This window comes from Kogia breviceps, chromosome 12 (genome assembly GCF_026419965.1).
Source record: "Kogia breviceps isolate mKogBre1 chromosome 12, mKogBre1 haplotype 1, whole genome shotgun sequence".
NCBI lineage: Eukaryota > Metazoa > Chordata > Mammalia > Artiodactyla > Physeteridae > Kogia > Kogia breviceps.
The window spans coordinates 20,708,757-20,728,435 of NC_081321.1; the positions used below are offsets into that span (position 1 = coordinate 20,708,757).

Consider the following 19,679-nt stretch of genomic DNA (forward strand, 5'->3'; position numbering starts at 1 on the left):
AAACATAGGAAGAACACTCTTTGCCATAAATTTCAGCAAGATCTTTTTTGATCTACCTCCTAAAGTAATGGAAATAAAAACAAAAATAAACAAATGGGACCTAATGAAACTTAAAAGCTTTTGCACAGCAAAGGAAACCATAAACAAGACGAAAAGAGAACCCTCAGAATGGGAGAGAATATTTGCAAATGAATCAGCAGACAAAGGACTAATCTCCAAAATATATAAACAGCTCATACAGCTCAATATTAAAAAAAAAACAACCCAATCCAAAAATGGGCAGAAGACCTAAATAGACATTTCTCCAAAGAGACATACATACAGATGGCCAAAAAGCACATGAAAAGCTGCTCAACATCACTAATTATTAGAGAAATGCAAATCAAAACTACAATGAGGTATCACCTCACACCAGTTAGAATGGGCATCATCAGAAAATCTACAAACAACAAATGCTGGAGAGGGTGTAGAGAAAAGGGAACCCTCTTGCACTGTTGGTGGGAATGTAAATTGATACAGCCACTATGGAGAACAGTATGGAGGTTCCTTAAAAAACTTAAAATAGAATTACCATATGATCCAGCAATCCCACTACTGGGCATCTACCCTGAGAAAACCATAATTCAAAAAGACACATGCACCCCAATGTTCATTGCAGCACTATTTACAATAGCCAGTTCATGGAAGCAACCTAAATGCACATCGACAGACAAATGCATGAAGATGATGTGGTACATATATACAATGGAATATTACTCAGCCATAAAAAGGAACAAAATTGGGTCATTTGTTGAGTCGTGGATGGATCTCAAGACTGTCATACAGAGTGCAGTAAGTCAGAAAGAGAAAAGCAAATACTGTATATTAACGCATATATGTGGAACCTCGAAAAATGGTACAGATGAACCAGTTTTCAGGGCAGAAATTGAGACACAGATGTGGAGAACAAACATATGGACACCAAGGGGGGAAAACTGCAGTGGGGTGGGGATCGTGGTGTGCTGAATTGGGCGATCGGGATTGACATGTATACACTGATGTGTATAAAATTGATGACTGGGCTTCCCTGGTGGCGCAGTGGTTGAGAGTCCACCTGCCAATGCAGGGACACGGGTTTGTGCCCCGGTCCGGGAAGATCCCACATGCCGTGGAGCGGCTGGGCCCGTGAGCCACGGCCACTGAGCCTGCACGTCCGGAGCCTGTGCTCCGCAACGGGGGAGGCCACAACAGTGAGAGGCCTGCGTACCGCCAAAAAAAAAAAAAAAAAAATTGATGACTAATAAGAACCTGCTGTATAATAAAATAAAAAATATTCAAAAATTTTTTTTTAAAAAAGGAATTTTTCCAAACATACTCATGAATCGTGATCTTCGTGGGGATTTCTGTCCAGAGCCTGGCATAGCGAACAGGCACCACAGACTCCTGGGGATCCCGGTCAACATGCATGTGCAGCATAAGGCGACAAAAAGATGCTCGGAGGTCAAAGGGCAGGCTCTCATCTGACATACACCGCAGGATCAGATCAACAGAGAGCTGTGTAGAAATTTGGTTTATGGCCAGATACTGGCGATCCAAGCACATCCTTGCAAAGAGATTTAGCTGGTACCTTAAAAATATTAAACATATAGCATTATTTGTCTTATCTGGATAAAGTTCATCAATGTTAGTATCAATCAGCATCTACTTTTATGATTCCCATATTTCCCAGTGTAGGTGATAACTGGAGTCAAACTCTTCTGGTGGTAGGTTAAGTGATCAAATGACAACACACAGATGAAATCACCTCTATGCCCATTCAGTTGCAACTTCTCTTACTCGTTCCAGCAACATATACCTGGTGGAGAGTGTCATTAGGCTCTCAGTTCTCGGTTTCCTAGGTCTGCAAATACACTAAGGCTGTAGGCTATGGACAACAGCTCACATGAAACCATCTCTCTCTGCCTTGCCCAGGCTCACTCAGCTCCAGGCTCTGGTATCTATACTCCAAGGGTAGACCCACTCGGTTCCCAAACCAAATGGGATCAATCCAAAGGCATTGGTACACTTGGATTCATCAGCCTCTGAGATCCAGAAAGTAGCCTTTGGCTTTGTAGTTGTGGCTACAGAAACCAAGGAACACAGTGAATTCTCTGCCTTTCTCAGATTCCTGTCCTTTGGGCCCAAAGTTGCCCAAGGGCTTCTGCCTTGGGTTTCCAAGCCTTAGACTCAAAAACGCCAGCTAGTTTCTTGCTCCCGATATACTGACCACCAGCAACTACCATTGAAATTTCGACTGCCATATGCCCCCGCTGAACTTTCACAGCTAAAGACACCAGTTTCTCTGAAGCCCTAGGTCTCCACATAATCACAAGTGGTATATACATAACTACCGGCTAAATTTCTCTGAGGCCACCCCTACAACCGGATCATCTTCCCCAGCCCCAATTTCACCTCCCTCTCAACTTGACTACCTAGGTCCCAACACGTCTCTCATCTGCACCCACACCAGTCAACAAGAGGAAAAAATCCTTTGCTGCACAACAGTTCCAAACTAGTGGAAAATTAGGAAATTGCAAGTGGTATATGTGGAAAACACAGATGTTTACATTTATTGTGAATATTTTAAATAATACTAAATATTTCAGCTACCCTAGTTCTGACACAACTTCTTAAATTTCTTCTTCATAGATCCCTAACTTTTCGAGATATCAGAGAATCATCTCTCAATGAATATGTGAGACTGAGAATTACGATTCTCTACAATACTTAACCTGTAGTAGGTAAGAACTTCTAAATCAGCCTTGGTGCCTTCTTTTGCTTCCTGAGCAAGGTGCCTGATAGCTTTGCCATGAGGTTCCTTGTTGCTGTCAATCCAGTAGAGCCATACTTCTTCCTCATCAATGTCATCTGAAAGGATGATGCTCTCCATGGGGTTGTCTCCTTGCATTGAGACCAGCCTTGAAATAAATAACACACACAAAATCTATGAACAAACTCATTCAGAAACATGATAAGGAACTGTACTGCTTACAAATAATGAACAGAAAAGGATGTCTCCATCATATGGGCTTACTTAGTTTGAATGAGAATATCTGCATTGCCTGGGCTCAACATAAATTTGCAGATGAGTTCTTGAGTTACAGGTATAGCGGTGGTATTAGACACACAGAGATCTGATAAATAATCCAAAAACCTGACAAGAGAAAAAATTAAATTGATCATTAACAAAAAGCATCTTATAAAATCATCCCCCCAAATATACTTTGAGATATAATGAAACTGACTTTCTAGATATATTTTTAATATTATTTCCATGTAACATTTTTCTAATGTGTTGCTTATCTACTGCACCATTAGAAACAAATTAAATATCCTATTATTTGTATTTAGGACAAATCTTGTTTCCAAAAATGATATGTTCGCTTTTATTTATTTGGTGATATTCATCCCACAGCACTGTGACTTGTTATATTTACAATATCAAAACAAAGCCAGATCAAAGCTGATGTTGTACTGAGTAAAACAGACATACAGCACATGCTTAATCAACATGAATATGGCCTGGTCAAGTCCAAGGCCCAATTCTACCTTCTAACACTTATTTGCTTGCTAATTAAGAAAATTTTGTCAATCTGCTTGACTTTTCTGCATTCATTTCTCCCAGATAAGGCAGCATGGTATAAGAGACAGGGTACTTGATGCGGAGTCAGAAACTCTAAATTCTGTTCCTAGTTGGTCTCTAGGCTTCTATTTTCTCATCTCTAAAATGTGGATAATATTATACAACCAGTGTACTTCATGAGAATGTGCAAGGGTTTAAATGAGGCAATGTATTGAATTGAATGAAATATGAATATATTTTGAAAAACTATGGGGTACTATAAAAACACAAGTTATCAGAGTGAAAATTAATTACATTTAAATATGTCTATAAAGGGTTTTGATCTCCTATGAGATAATAACCCTTTATGGTACATAATTATTATAGCAATAAGCTCAACACTGTTTTGTCCGGGAAACAATTTGAACTTTTAAAAAGTTCTAAAAATAAAGCAAAAAGCCACAGTCCCCACAAGAAGAGAATACTGCATGAACCACTTCAAACCTTGGTTCCCGATTTCTCCTGAGTAAACTAACAAATGTTTCTATTTCTTTTGCTGTGATGTGTTTCTCTAGTAGTTTTCTGTTGTTGTGCAACAAAGCTGTGATGGTATCTTCTGCCAAAATATCATAGCCAATCTGGGACTGCATGACACAGAAATTCTTAGCAATATATTCCTACAAAGGAGAAAGACTGTCAGAGGCACTGCCAAAGAGCTCAGAAATAACAGGTTCTATTAGGGTCAGCAACATCGATTAATTTATTCATAACAGAAAACTCGCTAAAAATTATTGTTAAAGAAGAGCAGATAAATAATTCTTTAGTAAATAGGATATTTGAGGAAGGAAAGGGAAATATATTCACATATACTTCATTCAAATTATAACAGAAAATTACGTGCCTAGTAATAATTTTTCATACGGGCGCTTAACACTCTTACCAGCGAGAAAAACAAAAGTAAACTGAGTTAAAATGACAATTTTTTATGACATGGTAAGTAATGATTTCACCAGTATAACAGACGCCCTTCTTTGAACACTCACTAAGAGCTACAACCTAGGATTCTGGCATAATTATAAAAACAAAAATGACTCTGACATTTGGTTCATGAAGCATGAGCTCTATACCATTACATGACGATCCCAGGTGAACTTGGCTGATTTCTTTTTTTGTACATATACCACAATGACCTATTAAATCTCTTTAAAATAATGATAAAATTTCACAGCACTTTTTGTCTTTAAAAAGCTATCTAACAAGATAATGCGATTGATCACTTTATTGATCAGATCCATTCATCCAAGACATATTTCTGGAAAGCCATTCCAGGTACTATCTGCGAGACTAGGGATGCGGCAGTAAGACAAGAGATAAGCTCCCATAGAGCTTACATCCTAGTGAGAAGGGGCAGTCAGTGAGGTAGTAAATAGGATCATTTTACATGTTGAGAAGTGAAATGAAACAAACAGAGGGATGGGAAAAGGTGACAACTTGAGATGGGGTAGACTCTTGAAGAGGGGACATTTGACCTATGATAGAAATGATGGAAATGATAAAAAAGGAGGCAGCCGTGGGGAGAGAAGCCATCAAGCAGTGGGAGTACCAAGTGGAAGGCTCTGTAATGGTGGAACCCAGTCTTGGGAGTTCTGTAAACACAAGGTGGCCACTGTGGCTGGAGTACAGCGAGTGAGCAGAAAGCAAGCGCTGACATGGGAGGTGAGGCCCTTGCGAGCCACGGTGAACACAGAAACATTCATCCTTAGAGCAAGAGAATGCCACTGGCAAGCTTCCCTCATGCATGATTCCACCTGCTCCTTCCCCTTCCCACCACCTCGCCTCTCTTCCAAGCCACATCTCAGCCAACCACAGCACTGGTAAGCTTAACCCCGTCCACAATCCAAAGTTTCCACTTCAATTTCTTGGGGATTCTCCTTGGGGATTTTTTCTACGATGGGAAAATTTATTGATTAGAAAGTGTTTTTGCCTTAAGATTTACTGGAACCTACCTGTTCCTTGAAAATGATACTGGTTGTACAAATCTCAGTATATTCTAGGCAGAAATTCTGTGGCCTTTTTCAAAATGATGGTTTTGTATATTGCGTACCAGTTAAGTAAAGTAAATGTCTTCTATTAGTGTATCATTTTAAAGATATGTATTAATTTATACACTTGTATGACTATTGTAATCAGACCCTGCTATAAGGCAAACCTCCAGACGTTTGATAAATAGATCAAGATGCCAGTAAATAATCAAACGAAATTAGAGGTATTTCCAAATTCTATAATAACAATAAACAGAAACTCAACATGAAAGACTTGGGTTAGTACTAAATCACAAAAGAATTCCCTATTAGGACTCTATAAAATATAGGTGAGGATAAAGGAGAACAAGGAATTATGCAAAAAGTAGAAATCTTTCTGATCAAGCTTTTTAAAAATTATTATTATTTATTTTTGGCTCCATTGGGTCTTTGTTGTTGCACACGAGCTTTCTCTAGTTGCGGCAAGTGGGGGCTACTCTTCATTGTGGTGCATGGACTCCTCATTGCGGTGGCTTCTCTTGTTGCGGAGCATGCGCTCTAGGCACACGGGCTTCAGTAGGTGTGGCACATGGGCTCAGTAGTTGTGGCTCATGGGCTCTAGAGCGCAGGCTCAGTAGCTGTGGAGCACGGGCTTAGTTGCTCCGCGGCATGTGGGATCTTCCCAGACCAGGGCTCAAACCCGTGTCCACTGCATTGGCAGGTGGATTCTTAACCACTGCGCCACCAGGGAAGTCCCTCCTCAGGACACCAGGCATGCGAGTCCCCAGCTTAGACAGGAAGGAGTGAGAAAAAACTTTGTGCCTGACCTCGAGGGACTGGGAAAAGACACCAATTGAGACATGCTGCCTGGACAATCTACTAGGTACTAGCAGAACAGCCAAACCAAGGATATCCGGTGCTGAAGCACTGGGCAGTGCTGTGGAAAGAGGGTCCACAGGACCCTTCCAAAGACTGACTGCAACAGAGGACATGCACATTAGGGGGTCCTGTGGTTCTGAGGGTACCAGGCAAACCCTGTAGACCTATTGATTTTTTCAGTTAATTCAGTCTCTCTCATAGACTATTGCATGTAGTGTGGAGTGGAGGCCTGTCTAGCAAAGTAGATCTTTCTAGACCCAAGAAGGGAAATGAGGCCACAGAGTGACCGCCAGTTCCACCCCCATCCCTGACCTCCACTGACTAATGTGGTCCTGGTATCTGAGGCTTCTCGGAAGCTGACTCTCTGGGTGCTTGAAGGTCTGTCATTTGACGTTCTGGAACTTAATTTTCCTTCCAATAAAACAACATAACTCTACCTACATTACCTTGCCATCTTAAAGGAATGCAATGACGTTGGGAAAAATAATTCCAATGACAAGCATTTTCGATTACGAGGAAAAATGTTTATAACTAGGATTACATTAAAAAGCATTTAAGAATCTGTTTATATTGTCTGCTTCCTCACTCTTGTCCTTGTCAAATTATTTATCTTCTGGTTAATCTGTTTTACATATTCTTTTTAGACTTTTTCTTAATCTTTAAACTGAATTTCAAAAAAAATGTATTTTCACACTTTTTTTAAAGCAATTTTTTTTTTCTTACCAAATAACTTTTAGACTACTTTAGAGGCAGTACTGATTAAGAGCCTGGGTTTGAATACTGGCTCCAGTCAAAACTGTGTATTCTTTGGCAATTTATTTAACCTCTCTGTGCATCAGTTCTTCATCTTAACTCAGTATTAACCAAGTTATGTTGTGAAAAGTGCTTAGAACTGAGCCTGGTAAAATGTAAGCACTCAGTAATTACTACTAACTATTCCCAGATAACCTGCAGCCTCCAGGCCTGACAACCTAGCCCCTCCATGGCTCAGTCCTACCTGCCTTCCCAGCTTTCTCTTACAGCATCCTTCCATGTACCAAACTCATCAGTGAAGTTTACAAACTATGTACTCATCTTCCAACTGGCTAAGAGAAACACGGGACACTAATGTACCAAACGATAATTAACTGAAAGCAATTTTATATTAAGCAAATATATATTATTGAGCACACTGCAAAGTATTATATATATTTTAAGACAAAACTGAGACTTAAAAGAAACTTTACTTGCAGTTGGGAACTTTTAGCTATATCTCTGGACACATCTGGGTTCCCTGTCCTCCACAGTTTGGAATATCTTGGGATGAAAGTGCCCTTTCTAGGATCCATCATTCTCTTTTCAGAAATATCTCTTCACTAAAATGCTTGCTCCCATATAATTTCTGAAAATGATTTTCATCCAACCCAAATGCTTCTTCTCCAAATCCTCTTCCTGGGTTCCCCCAGCTGAGCTCCTCTCTCTCCTGAATTCCCTCAATGCTCTCCTATCTCTCCTGTCCCCTCTATGCCTCTACCTTATGTTTCAGATGTACATGTCATATGTTTTCCACCAGACAATGAACTCTTTGGCCTACACACAGCGATTTGGTACCGCACATGCTCCTAGAAATGCCAAAAAATGTCTCATTACTTTTAACATAAGATATCCAGCATGCCTCCTGCCCAGCAGGAGCTAATACCATGCACATACAAGGACTTAGACATCCTTCCTTGACAATTCTAATTTTACGTGGAAGAATAAATACATATGTCAGCTTAAATACATTTTAGGTCATTTTTGTGTGTTGCTGATATAAAACATTGCATAGCAAAGCAGAATTTCCCGTTCCTATTTAAATGTCTTCGAACAGTAACCAAAGAACTTTGCCCATACTTTAGATGTTAAACAGAGGTAAAAAGGAGAGCCACCCTCCACCTGATTTTTCCGGTAGTCCTGCTGTGAATGTCTCAGCACACGATAGCACAGCCTCAGCATGTACTTGTAGGGGGCATATCTTTGATCCCCCAGATCTTCAAGTCTCAGCATGGAGCCTTCTCCTGCTTTCTCCTTAAAGGGTGCTTTCAGAATCCCAAATACCTATCAGGAAAAAAAAAAACAACAGCTTATCCTGATGAATGGAGATGCACGTTTTGCAACATTGCAATAAACAGTGTGTTTATTACACACTGACCGGGAAACACTTGTGTAATATTTGAATAGAATTAACATAAAGTAAAAAAAAAAGATTGTTTTAGGATATAAGACCAACATATTAAGGGACAGAAAAATACTGCTAAAAGGACTCTCTAAGTTGAATGACAGAAACAAAAGTAAATAAATAAAGAAAATGCTTAATTTTGTTTAGAAATTCTATTTTATTAAAATAAAAATATAAAGATGTTAGGTTGTACCAAGTTACATGAACATATTCAGATGAACTAAAATAGAGTTTGATTTCGATAGGCTTTATAATTCTTTCTATTATTTTCTATAACTTTCTGAAATCAAAATAATAAGGAAAATATTTACTTTTCACCTGAAACTGACATCAAAAAACTGCCTCCAAATATTGCTTTTAAACCTCTTCATAAAAGAATTAATTTATTGTTTCTATACATAAAGATGTGGCCAAATCAATGAATGCATAAGCATTCAAAATAAATAAGGAGCCATATGGGCAGCTGGTGATACCCAGTGACTCAGATTCTTCTTGTAAGAAGATTAGCAGTTGGGAAGTATTTAAAAATCACTAAGGAACATAATTCTTTTAGGCAGCAAGACAGCAGGTAGGATCACCTGGAGATGAACTGGTAGGATGAGCAAATTGTTTATGAAAGAGCACGTAGGCAAAGATATGAGGCGTCATACAATAAAGTGAAATGGAATGGAATTAGCCTTTGTAGTTCATGAAATATAACATGAATTAAAGTTTCTTCAGTAATTCTATATTCACTAAACCTTGAATTTTATTATTTATAATACTAAAGTAAAATGTTTGACATATGTTGGTTGAAATAATATTAATAAATCATTCAAGGTCCTAAAAGTCCTTGAAATCAAATGTTTTATACAAAAGAAATGCTAATGTCAGAAAAGGCTTTGTCTCATTAGATTTGCAACCTTTACTTTCTTTGAGAAAAATGTTGATTTTATATACTCAGACCATCAGCTATAGAATATTAATTGACAATATGTCTGCTGTCTTCCTTTCCCAACTCCACAAGAACATGTATATTAATAACATAAATTTTGTTTAAGTATCTTCCTTCAGTCCACAATTAATGCAGAAGCCCATTACTTTATATAACAATTATCAGAATAAAAAGAATACATGAAGGTAGGCATGTCCAAATGTTCATATTATTAAGGAGTAAATTAATTTACTGACATGTTATGAACAATTTCAGGAAGACATAGCATAGAAGCAGCTCTAGACTTTCAGGGAAAAAAACTAGAATATTGTATAGAGTACTTCAGAGCTGATGAATAGACTGCCCTACTTTTCAAAGGAAGAAAGGGAAAAGAGTAGGAAGCAAATGGAGATGGCAGCTTCCAAGTTCCCCAGGAAATTGTACTTAAAAAAGCATTAGAGCATATTTTCTGGAGACAGTCTGACCACATAGGTTTTTCAAGGTCTGTGACAGGCCATCTCCAAGATGGGCCCCAATGATCCCTGCCTCCTGGAATTATACTCGTATGGAATACTGTCTTCTTGACTATGGGCTGAATTTGTTGACTCACTTCTAACTAAGAAACAAGGTAGAAATGATGAGTTGTTACTTCTAAGATTAGGTTACAAGAAAACTATGGCCTCCATCTGAAGGCCCTCTCTTGCTCTGTCTTGGATCTCTCACTTCTAAGGAAAGCAAGCTGCCAGCTCTTGAGGCAGCCCTGTGTGGACACCCATGCCAGTGATCTGGGAAGTGGAACCTCTCCCATTTGAGCCTCGAGCTGACTGCAGCCCAGCCAGCACCTTGATTGCAGCCTGTGAAACACCCTGAGCAAGAACTGTCCACCTAAACTACCCACAGATTCCTAATCCACAGAAACTGTAAGCATCTCTTGGTTTGAGACACTAAGTTTTGGGGTAACTTGTTACACATCAATAGATAACCAATACAAGAACTTTCCTGATACTATAATTCAAAGAGATAAAATATAAAAAATTAGTAAATGGAAACATTCACCTGTGCCAATATGTTTTGTTCCCTCATTAATTTCTGACGTTCTCGGTTTGGCTTGGTGATTACCACATCCAGAACGTCTTGTCCATTGTTAGGTACATCAGCAACAAAGAAGATAAGGTCTTCCAATAATTTGGTCACAAACCTATCATAAAATGAAAAGGAAACATTACGGTGTGCTTAATTTTGGAAATATTTTAAAATAAACACTAAGAACTAAAACACTACAAAAGTTAAAGTGTTTTATAATAAAAATCATTTAATTAACAAAATACCTAATGCAGTTAATATTTACTTAAATCTTTATGAAGAGCATCAGTTTTTCAGTTCCTCCCCCCACCCCACCTCCATCTCTAATCAAGTATCTGGAAACACAGCTATGAAATAAAACCCTGTGAGTCCCAAAACCAGATGTGTTGAGAGCATTTCACCTATCCACAGATGTTCTTCCATGACTGATGACCAAAGAAGAGTATTTCTCCTTTAAGGGAGAACAGCTAAACTAAATTCTTTTTCTTAAATTATTTATTGATTGATTGATTGATTGATTTTTCTTATTAGTCATCCATTGAATACACATCAGTGTATACAGGTCAATCCCAATCGCCCAAATCATCACACCACCACCCCCACCCCGGCACCACTTTCCTCACTTGGTGTCCATAGGTTTGTTCTCTACATCTGTGTCTCTATTTCTGCCTCGCAAACTGGTTCATCTATACCATTTTTCTAGGTTCCACATATATGCGTTAATATACAATGTTTGTTTTTCTCTTTCTGACTTACTTCACTCAGTATGACAGTCTCTAGATCCATCCACGTCTGTACAAATGACCTAATTTCGTTCCTTTTTATGGCTGAGTAATATTCCATTGTATATATGTACCACATCTTCTTTATCCAATCGTCTGTCGATGGGCATTTAGGTTGCTTCCATGACCTGGATATCGTAAATAGTGCTGCAATGAACATTTTGGGGTGCATGTGTCTTTTTGAATTATGATTTTCTCTGGCATATGCCCAGGAGTGGAATGGCTGGGTCATATGGTAATTCTATTTTTACTTCTTTAAGGAACCTCCATACTGTTCTCCATAGTGGCTGTATCAATTTACATTCCCACCAACAGTGCAAAAGGGTTCCCCTTTCTCCACACCCTCTCCAGCATTTGTTGTTTGTAGATTTTCTGATGATGCCCATTCTAACTGGTGTGAGGTGATACCTCATTGTAGTTTTCATTTGCATTTCTCTAATAGTGATATTGAAAAGCTTTTCATGTACTTCTTGGCCATCTGTATGTCTTCTTTGGAGAAATGTCTATTTAGGTATTATGTTCATTTCTGGATAGAGTTGTTTGAGTTTTTAATATTGAACAGCATGAGCTGTTTATATATTTTGCAGATTGATCCCTTGTTCGATGATTCATTTGCAAATATTTTCCCCCACTCTGAGGGTTATCTTTTTGTCTTATTTATGGTTTTCTTTGCTGTGCAAAAGTACTGAAGTTTCATTAGGCCCCATTTGTTTATTTTTGTTTTTATTTCCATTACTCTAAGAGGTGGATCAAAAAAGGTCTTGCTGTGATTTATGTCACAGAGTGTTCCTCTTATGTTTTCCTATAAGAGTTTTATACTGCCCGGTTTTACATTTAGGTCTCTAATCCATTCTGAGTTTATTTTTATGTATGGTGTTGGGAGTGTTTAATTTCGTTCTTTTACATGTAGCTGTCCAGTTTTCCCAGCACCACTTATTGAAGAGACTGTCTTTTCTCCATTGTATATCCTTGTCTCCTTTGTCATAGATTAGTTGACCATAGGTGCGTGGGTTTATCTCTGGGCTTTCTATCTTGTTCCATTGATCTATGTTTCTGTTATTGTGCTGGTACCATATTGTCTTGAGTACTGTAGCTTTGCAGTAAAATCTGAAGTCAGGGAGTCTGATTCCTCCAGCTCTGTTTATTTCCCTCAAGACTGCTTTGGCTATTCGGGGTCTTTTGTGTCTCCATACATATTTTACGATGATTTGTTCTAGTTCCGTAAAAAATGCCACTGGTAATTTGATAGGGATTGCATTGAATCTGTAGATTGCTTTGGGTAGTATAGTCATTTTCACAATATTGATTCTTCCAAACCAAGAACATAGTATATCTCTCCATCTGTTGGTATCGTCTTTAATTTCTTTCATGAGTGTCTTATAGTTTTCTGCATAGAGGTCTATTGTCTCCCTAGGTGGGTTTATTCCTAGGTATTTTATTCTTTTTGTTGCAATGGTAAATGGGAGTGTTTCCTATATTTCTCTTTCAGATTTTTCATCATTAGTGTATAGGAATGCCAGAGATTTCTGTGCATTAATTTTGTACCCTGCAACTTGACCAAATTCATTGATGAGCTCCAGTAGTTTTCTGATGGCATCTTTAGGATTCTCTATGTATAGTATCATGTCATCTGCAAACAGTGACAGTTTTACTTCTTCTTTTCCAATTTGTATTCCTTTTATATCTTTTTCTTCTCTGATTGCTGTGGCTAGGACTTCCAAAACTATGTTGAATAAGAGTGATGAGAGTGGGCAACCTTGTCTTGTTCCTGATCTTAGAAAAAGTGGTTTCAGTTTCTCACCATTGAAAATAATGTTTGCTGTGGGTTTGTCGCATATGGCCTTTATTATGTTGAGGTAGGTTCCCTCTATGCCCACTTTCTGGAGACTTTTTATCATAAATGGGTGTTGAATTTTGTCAAAAGCTTTTTCTGCATCTATTGAGTTGATCATATGGTTTTTATTCTTTGATTTGTTAATATGGTGTATCACATTGATTGATTTGCATATATTGAAGAATCCTTGCAACCCTGGGATAAATTCCACTTGATCATGGTGCATAATCATTTTAATGTTTTGTTGGATTCTGTTTGCTAGTATTTTGTTGAGGATTTTTGCATCTATATTCATGAGTGATATTGGTCTGTAATTTTCTTTTTTTGTAGTATCTTTGTCTGGTTTTTGTATCAGGGTGGCGGTGGCCTCATAGAATGACGTTGGGAGTGTTCCTTCCTCTGCAATTTTTTGTAAGAGTTTGAGAAGGATGGGTGTTAGCTCTCCTCTAAATGTTTGATAGAATTCACCTGTGAAGCCATCTGGTCCTGGACTTTTGTTTGTTGAAAGATTTTTCATCACAGTTTCAATTTCATTACTTGTGATTGGTCTGGTCATATTTTCTATTTCTTCCTCGTTCGGTCTTGGAAGGTTATACCTTTCTAAGAATTTGTTCATTTCTTCCAGGTTATCCATATTATTGGCATAGAGTTGCCTGTAATAGTCTCTTAAGATGCTTTGTATTTCTGCAGTGTCTGTTGTAACTTCTTCTTTTACATTTCTAATTTTATTGATTTGAGTCCTCTCCCTCTTTTTCTTGATGAGTCTGGCTAATGGTTTATCAATTTTGTTTACCTTCTCAAAAAAACAGCTTTTAGTTTTATTGATCTTTGTTATTGTTTTCTTTGTTTCTATTTCATTTATTTCTGCTCTAATCTTTATGATTTCTTTCCTTCTGCTAACTTTGGGTTTTGTTTGTTCTTCTTTCTCTAGTTCCTTTAGGTGTAACGTTAGATTCTTTATTTGACATTTTTTTTTCTTGAGGTAGGCTTATATAGCTATAAACTTCCCTCTTACAACTGCTTTTGCTGCATCCCATAGGTTTTGGATCGTCATGCTTTCATTGTCATTTGTCTCTAGGTATGTTTTTATTTCCTCTTTGACTACTTCAGTGACCTCTTGGTTATTCAGTAACGTATTGTTTGGCCTCCTGTGTTTGTGTTTTTTACAGATTTTTTTTCCCCCTGTATTTGATTTCTAATCTCATAGCATTGTGGTCAGAAAAGATGCTTGATATGATTTCAATTTTCTTAAATTTACTTGATTTGTGACCCCAGATGTGATCTATCCTGGAGAATATTCTGTCCGCACTTGAGAAGAAAGTGTAATCTCCTGTTTTTGGAAGGAATGTCTTATAGATATCAATGAAATCTATCTGGTCTTTTGTGTCATTTAAAGCTTCTGTTTCCTTATTTATTTTCATTTTGAATGATCTGTCCATTGGTGTAAATGAGGTGTTAAAATCCCCCATTATTATCGTGCTACTATTGATTTCCTCTTTTATACCTGTTAGCAGTTGCCTTATGTATTGAGGTGCTCCTATGTTAGGTTCATATATAATTGTTATATCTTCTTCTTGGATTGATCCCTTGATCATTATGTAGTGTCCTTCCTTGTCTCTTGCAGCATTCTTTATTTTAAAGTCTATTTTATCTGATATGAGTATTGCTATTCCAGCTTTCTTTTGATCTCCTTTTGCATGGAATACCTTTTTCCATACCCTCACTTTCAGTCTGTATGTGTCCCTAGGTCTGAAGTGGGTCTCTTGTAGATAGCATATATATATGGGTCTTCTTTTTGTATCCATTCACCAAGCCTGCGTCTTTTGGTTGGAGCATTTAATCCATTCATGTTTAAGGTAATTATCAATATGTATGTTCCTATGACCATTTTCTTAATTGTTTTGGGTTTGTTTTTGTAGGTCCTTTTCTTCTCTTGTGTTTCGCACTTAAGAGAAGTTCCTTTAGCGTATGTTGTAGAGCTGGTTTGGTGATTCTCTTAGCTTTTGCCTGTCTCTAAAACTTTTGTTTTCTCCATGACTCTGAATGAGATCCTTGCCTGGTAGAGTCATCTTGTTTGTAAGTTTTGCCCTTTCATCACTTTAAGTATATCATGCCACTCCCTTCAGGCTAGTAGAGTTTCTGCTAAGAAATCAGCTGTTAACCTTATGGGAGTTCCCTTGTATGTTATTTGTCATTTTTCCCTTGCTGCTTTCAATAATTTTTCTTTGTCTCTAATTTTTGTCAATTTGATTACTATGTTTCTCAGCATGTTTTTCCTTGGGTTTAACCTGTTTGGGACTCTCTGTGCTTCCTGGACTTGGGTGGCTATTTCCTTTCCCATGTTAGGGAAGTTTTTGAGTACAATCTCTTCAAATATTTTCTCTGGTCCTTTCTCTCTCTCTTCTTCTTCTGGGACCCCTATAATGTGAATGTTGTTGCGTTTAATGTTGTCCTAGAGGTCTCTTAGGCTGTCTTCATTTCTTTTTATTCTTTTTTCTTTATTCTATTCCACAGCAGTGAATTCCACCATTCTGTCTTCCAGGTCATTTATCCGTTCTTCTGCCTCAGTTATTCTGCTATTGATTCCTTCTAGTGTAGTTTTCATTTCAGTTATTGTATTGTTCATCTCTGTTTGTTTGTTCTTTAATTCTTCTAGATCTTTGTTAAACATTTCTTGCATCTTCTGGATCTCTGCCTCCATTCTTTTTCTGAGGTCCTGGATCACCGTCACTATCATTATTCTGAATTCTTTTTCTGGAAGATTGTCTATCTCCACTTCATTTAGTTGTTTTTCTGGGGTTTTATCTTGTTCCTTCATCTGGTACATAGCCCTCTGCCTTTTCATCTTGTCTTTCTGTGAATGTGGTTTTTGTTCCACAGGCTGCAGGATTGTAGTTCTTCCTTTTTATGTCTTTTCCTTTGTGCTTCATCTAGTTTCACGTGCTCAGAGGGGGCCGCATGCAGAGGCCTCACATGCGGCGCTTCAGATTGTGAAAAGGAAGCACCAGCACTTCAATATGGCAGCAGTGGGCTGCCTGCAGAGACTCTGCATGGGACACGGGCTCTGCGATCTAAACTAAATTCTTAATTCAGATTCTTTTCTTTTTCACTATTAACTCAAACTACATTTTTTTTAACATCTTTTTTGGAGTATAATTGCTTTACAATGGTATGTTAGTTTCTGCTGTATAACAAAGTGAATCAGCTATACATATACATATATCCCCATATCTCCTTCCTGTTGCATCCCCTCCCATCCTCCCTATCCCACTCCTCTAGGTGGTCACAAAGTACCAAGCTGATCTCCCTGTGCTATGCAGCTGCTTCCCACTAGCTATGTATTTTATATTTGGTACTGTATATATGTCCATGCCACTCTCTCACTTCACCCCAGCTTACGCTTCCCCCTCCCCATGTCCTCAAGTCCATTTTCTACATCTGCATCTTTACTCCTGTCCTGCCCCTAGGTTCTTCAGAACCATTTTTTCTTTTTTAGATTTCTTATATATGTGTTAGCATATGGTATTTGTTTTTCTCTTTCTGACTTACTTCACTCTGTATGACAGACTCTAGGTCCATCCACCTCACTACAAATAACTCAATTTAGTTTCTTTTTATGCCTGAGTAATATTCCATTGTATTCATGTGCCGCATCTTCTTTAACCATTCATCTGTTGATGGACAGATAGGTTGCTTCCATGTTCTGGTTATTGTAAATAGAGCTGCAATGAACATTGTCATACGTGAGTCTTTTTGAATTATGGTTTTCTCAGGGTATATGCCCAGTAGTGGGATTGCTGGGTTGTATGGTAGTTCTATTTTTATCAGTCTACATCTCTTAATGTTCACTACATTTCAATTTCTCCCTGTACAAAAGAAGAAAAACTTAGATGAACTTCAGAGAGAGACAAGAGTAAGCAATCAGATGCTCTAAATTGTTCTGAAAGTATTAACTGATCTATAAAAATCATAATATTCTAAAATCATACACTAATGTTCACCTTTAAATTCTACATTTCAGTTATTATTTTAACAATTACTTGAACTTCAGTGGCATCTAGTACCTAAAGTGCCTGGAGAACAGTTCCTCCCTTAGCCTTCTTCTTCCTCCTTCCTGTGATTTTTCATTTTCTATATGAATTTTTTTATGATCCCAGGTATACTAGACCACCAGGGAGCTGTGCCACATGTGAATTTTTTGATACAACAATAGCTATCCAACAAATACTTAAATATATTTTATCCAAGAAGATGTGGTATATATATATACAATGTTACTCAGCCATATAAAAGAATGAAATAACGCCATTTGCAGCAACATGGATGGATCTGGAGATTATCATATTAAGTGAAGTAAGTCAGACAGAGAAAGACAAATACCATATGATATCACTTATATGTGGAATCTAAAATATGACACAAATGAACTTATTTACAACGTATTTATAGAAACAGACTCAGAGACATAGAAAACAGACTTACGGTTACGAAAGGGGAAAGGGGGGTGGAGGATGGATAAATTAGGAGTTTGGGATTAGCAGACAGAAACTACTATATATAAAATAGATAAACAACAAGGTCTTATTGTATAGCACAGGGAACAATATTCAGTATCCTGTAATAAACTGGAATGGAAAAGAATATGAAGAAGAATATATATATTTATGTATAACGGAATCACTTTGCTGTACACTAGAAACTAACACAACACTGTAAATCTACTATACTTCAATAAATAAATTTTATCCATATACGTTAGCATAATAATTCACCGTTATTAGCATGATCAGTCGTGATAACATCAATAAGAAGAGTACAATTTAAGAGATTCAGCGACTCTAGAAAAGTGTGGAATGTATTCACTTAGGAAGCATCTTGATCTTATCTCCAGATTTACCTCCTGCAAAGGAATGGAGTTAAGTGGACACACCCATAATCCAGAATTTAGCCACCACATCCAAATTTCAGCACCCTTCCAAGGATCATAAACTCCACCCCCAAATTCCAGAGGTATTATGTTTTCTTGTGTGCCTATTTAAAATTTTAACCCAATCTATTTCTTTTCGACAACACATCTAACAAATAGGATTCACTCACACAACTTCTGTGGGCAACCACAGAAATGTAAAACATGATTCCTACGCATCAAAATGTGGTGTGAATTTCTTTTGAAATTGTGACTCAATATCTTCTATATCATTCTGTTATTCTTAAAAGAAATAATAAAACATTTATTTTGAGCTCAGATTTCTTCAACAAACTGAAATTAAGTTGAACCTTAGTGGCTCAATCTACAAGTCCAGTCCGAGCACAAATATATCTGCATTTTCTTTTTAAAAGTATTAGTGTTCTTTCTCTCTTGCTGTTTTGAGGATATTGTATTCAGATGTTTAGACATCTAAGAAAGGGCAACTTTGGGAGCAACTACAAATAACTGCTTCAAACTCCTCCAAATGGCCTAAAAATTCGTCATAGAGTTAATGGAGTGATGATGAAGAAAATTAACAGTCTTGACTGAGGATCACTGTACATTAACTATTTGCAGAGCCCACCTCCCTTGATGTTGAGGCAATGATAGCCAAGAAAACTAGTCTTCTCTTTTGACCTCCAAAACTGTTGAAACCTTATTCTTTTGTCTTTTCACATCAAGCATCCCACCTGTGGCAGACAAAATGTTTTTTTCAGTTTAGATCAAATTATAATTCTATATACTGGGAGATGGTTAGGTCCTACTAACTCATTCAATCTTATTAATCTGCTTTTACTAAAAAATTTTTGTGTGACTTTTTTATCATATGCAGCAATGAGAGATGAAATATATTTTTTAAAAAGGCATACCTAAAACCATAATAAAAAGCTTTGTTGATCAGGAATAAAATAAGAAAGACAGTGATGAGCAAGGATAATATTCAGTACTGGCAAGAAAATAGGGACTGAAAGCATGTGATAAGGAATTAAACTAAAGACAAGAAAGCAGAGACTAAAGCAGGGCTTCTCCATCTCTTAAAGGAACCTTAAAAATGTGGTGATCCCTGTTTGGGCCCTAGCTGTACACTGAGTGGTAGGAGGAAAGAGAGTAAGCACACAGATAGGACTGGACATACCCACCTGTGATCTCAATGGCTAAAACCTCAAATTACCATAAGACATGAACTCTCAGCCCTCAATATCAGATCTGGCTCCAGACTTGTTGAGGCAAGCCAGGTGGAGGCAACCATAAAACTAATAAAAAAAGATGAGTTAATGTAGAGAGAGGATAAGCAAAAATCGCCCATCCAAGAAGAGCTTGCATATTTAAATTCCAAAGCACATGAGAAAAACTGACATTAAGAAAGCCAACCATCATACTGAAAAATCAGGAGGTCAATTCGTTACCAACAAAATGCAAGT

At 37.6% G+C, this 19,679-nt stretch overlaps 1 protein-coding gene across 2 annotated transcripts in view; it reads right to left on the bottom strand.

Moving 5' to 3' along the window:
* The window catches only part of ITPR2 (inositol 1,4,5-trisphosphate receptor type 2), a 526,733-nt gene that overhangs the window by 351,949 nt on the left and 155,105 nt on the right, over window positions 1-19,679 (bottom strand). For both annotated transcript variants that reach the window (XM_059081164.2, XM_059081169.2), the window contains 6 exons: window positions 10,647-10,788; window positions 8,395-8,556; window positions 4,085-4,257; window positions 3,053-3,172; window positions 2,751-2,936; window positions 1,355-1,606 (listed from right to left, as the gene is read on the bottom strand). In XM_059081164.2, coding sequence (XP_058937147.1) covers window positions 1,355-1,606; window positions 2,751-2,936; window positions 3,053-3,172; window positions 4,085-4,257; window positions 8,395-8,556; window positions 10,647-10,788 — 1,035 coding nt within the window. The remainder of the gene's footprint in view (window positions 1-1,354; window positions 1,607-2,750; window positions 2,937-3,052; window positions 3,173-4,084; window positions 4,258-8,394; window positions 8,557-10,646; window positions 10,789-19,679) is intronic.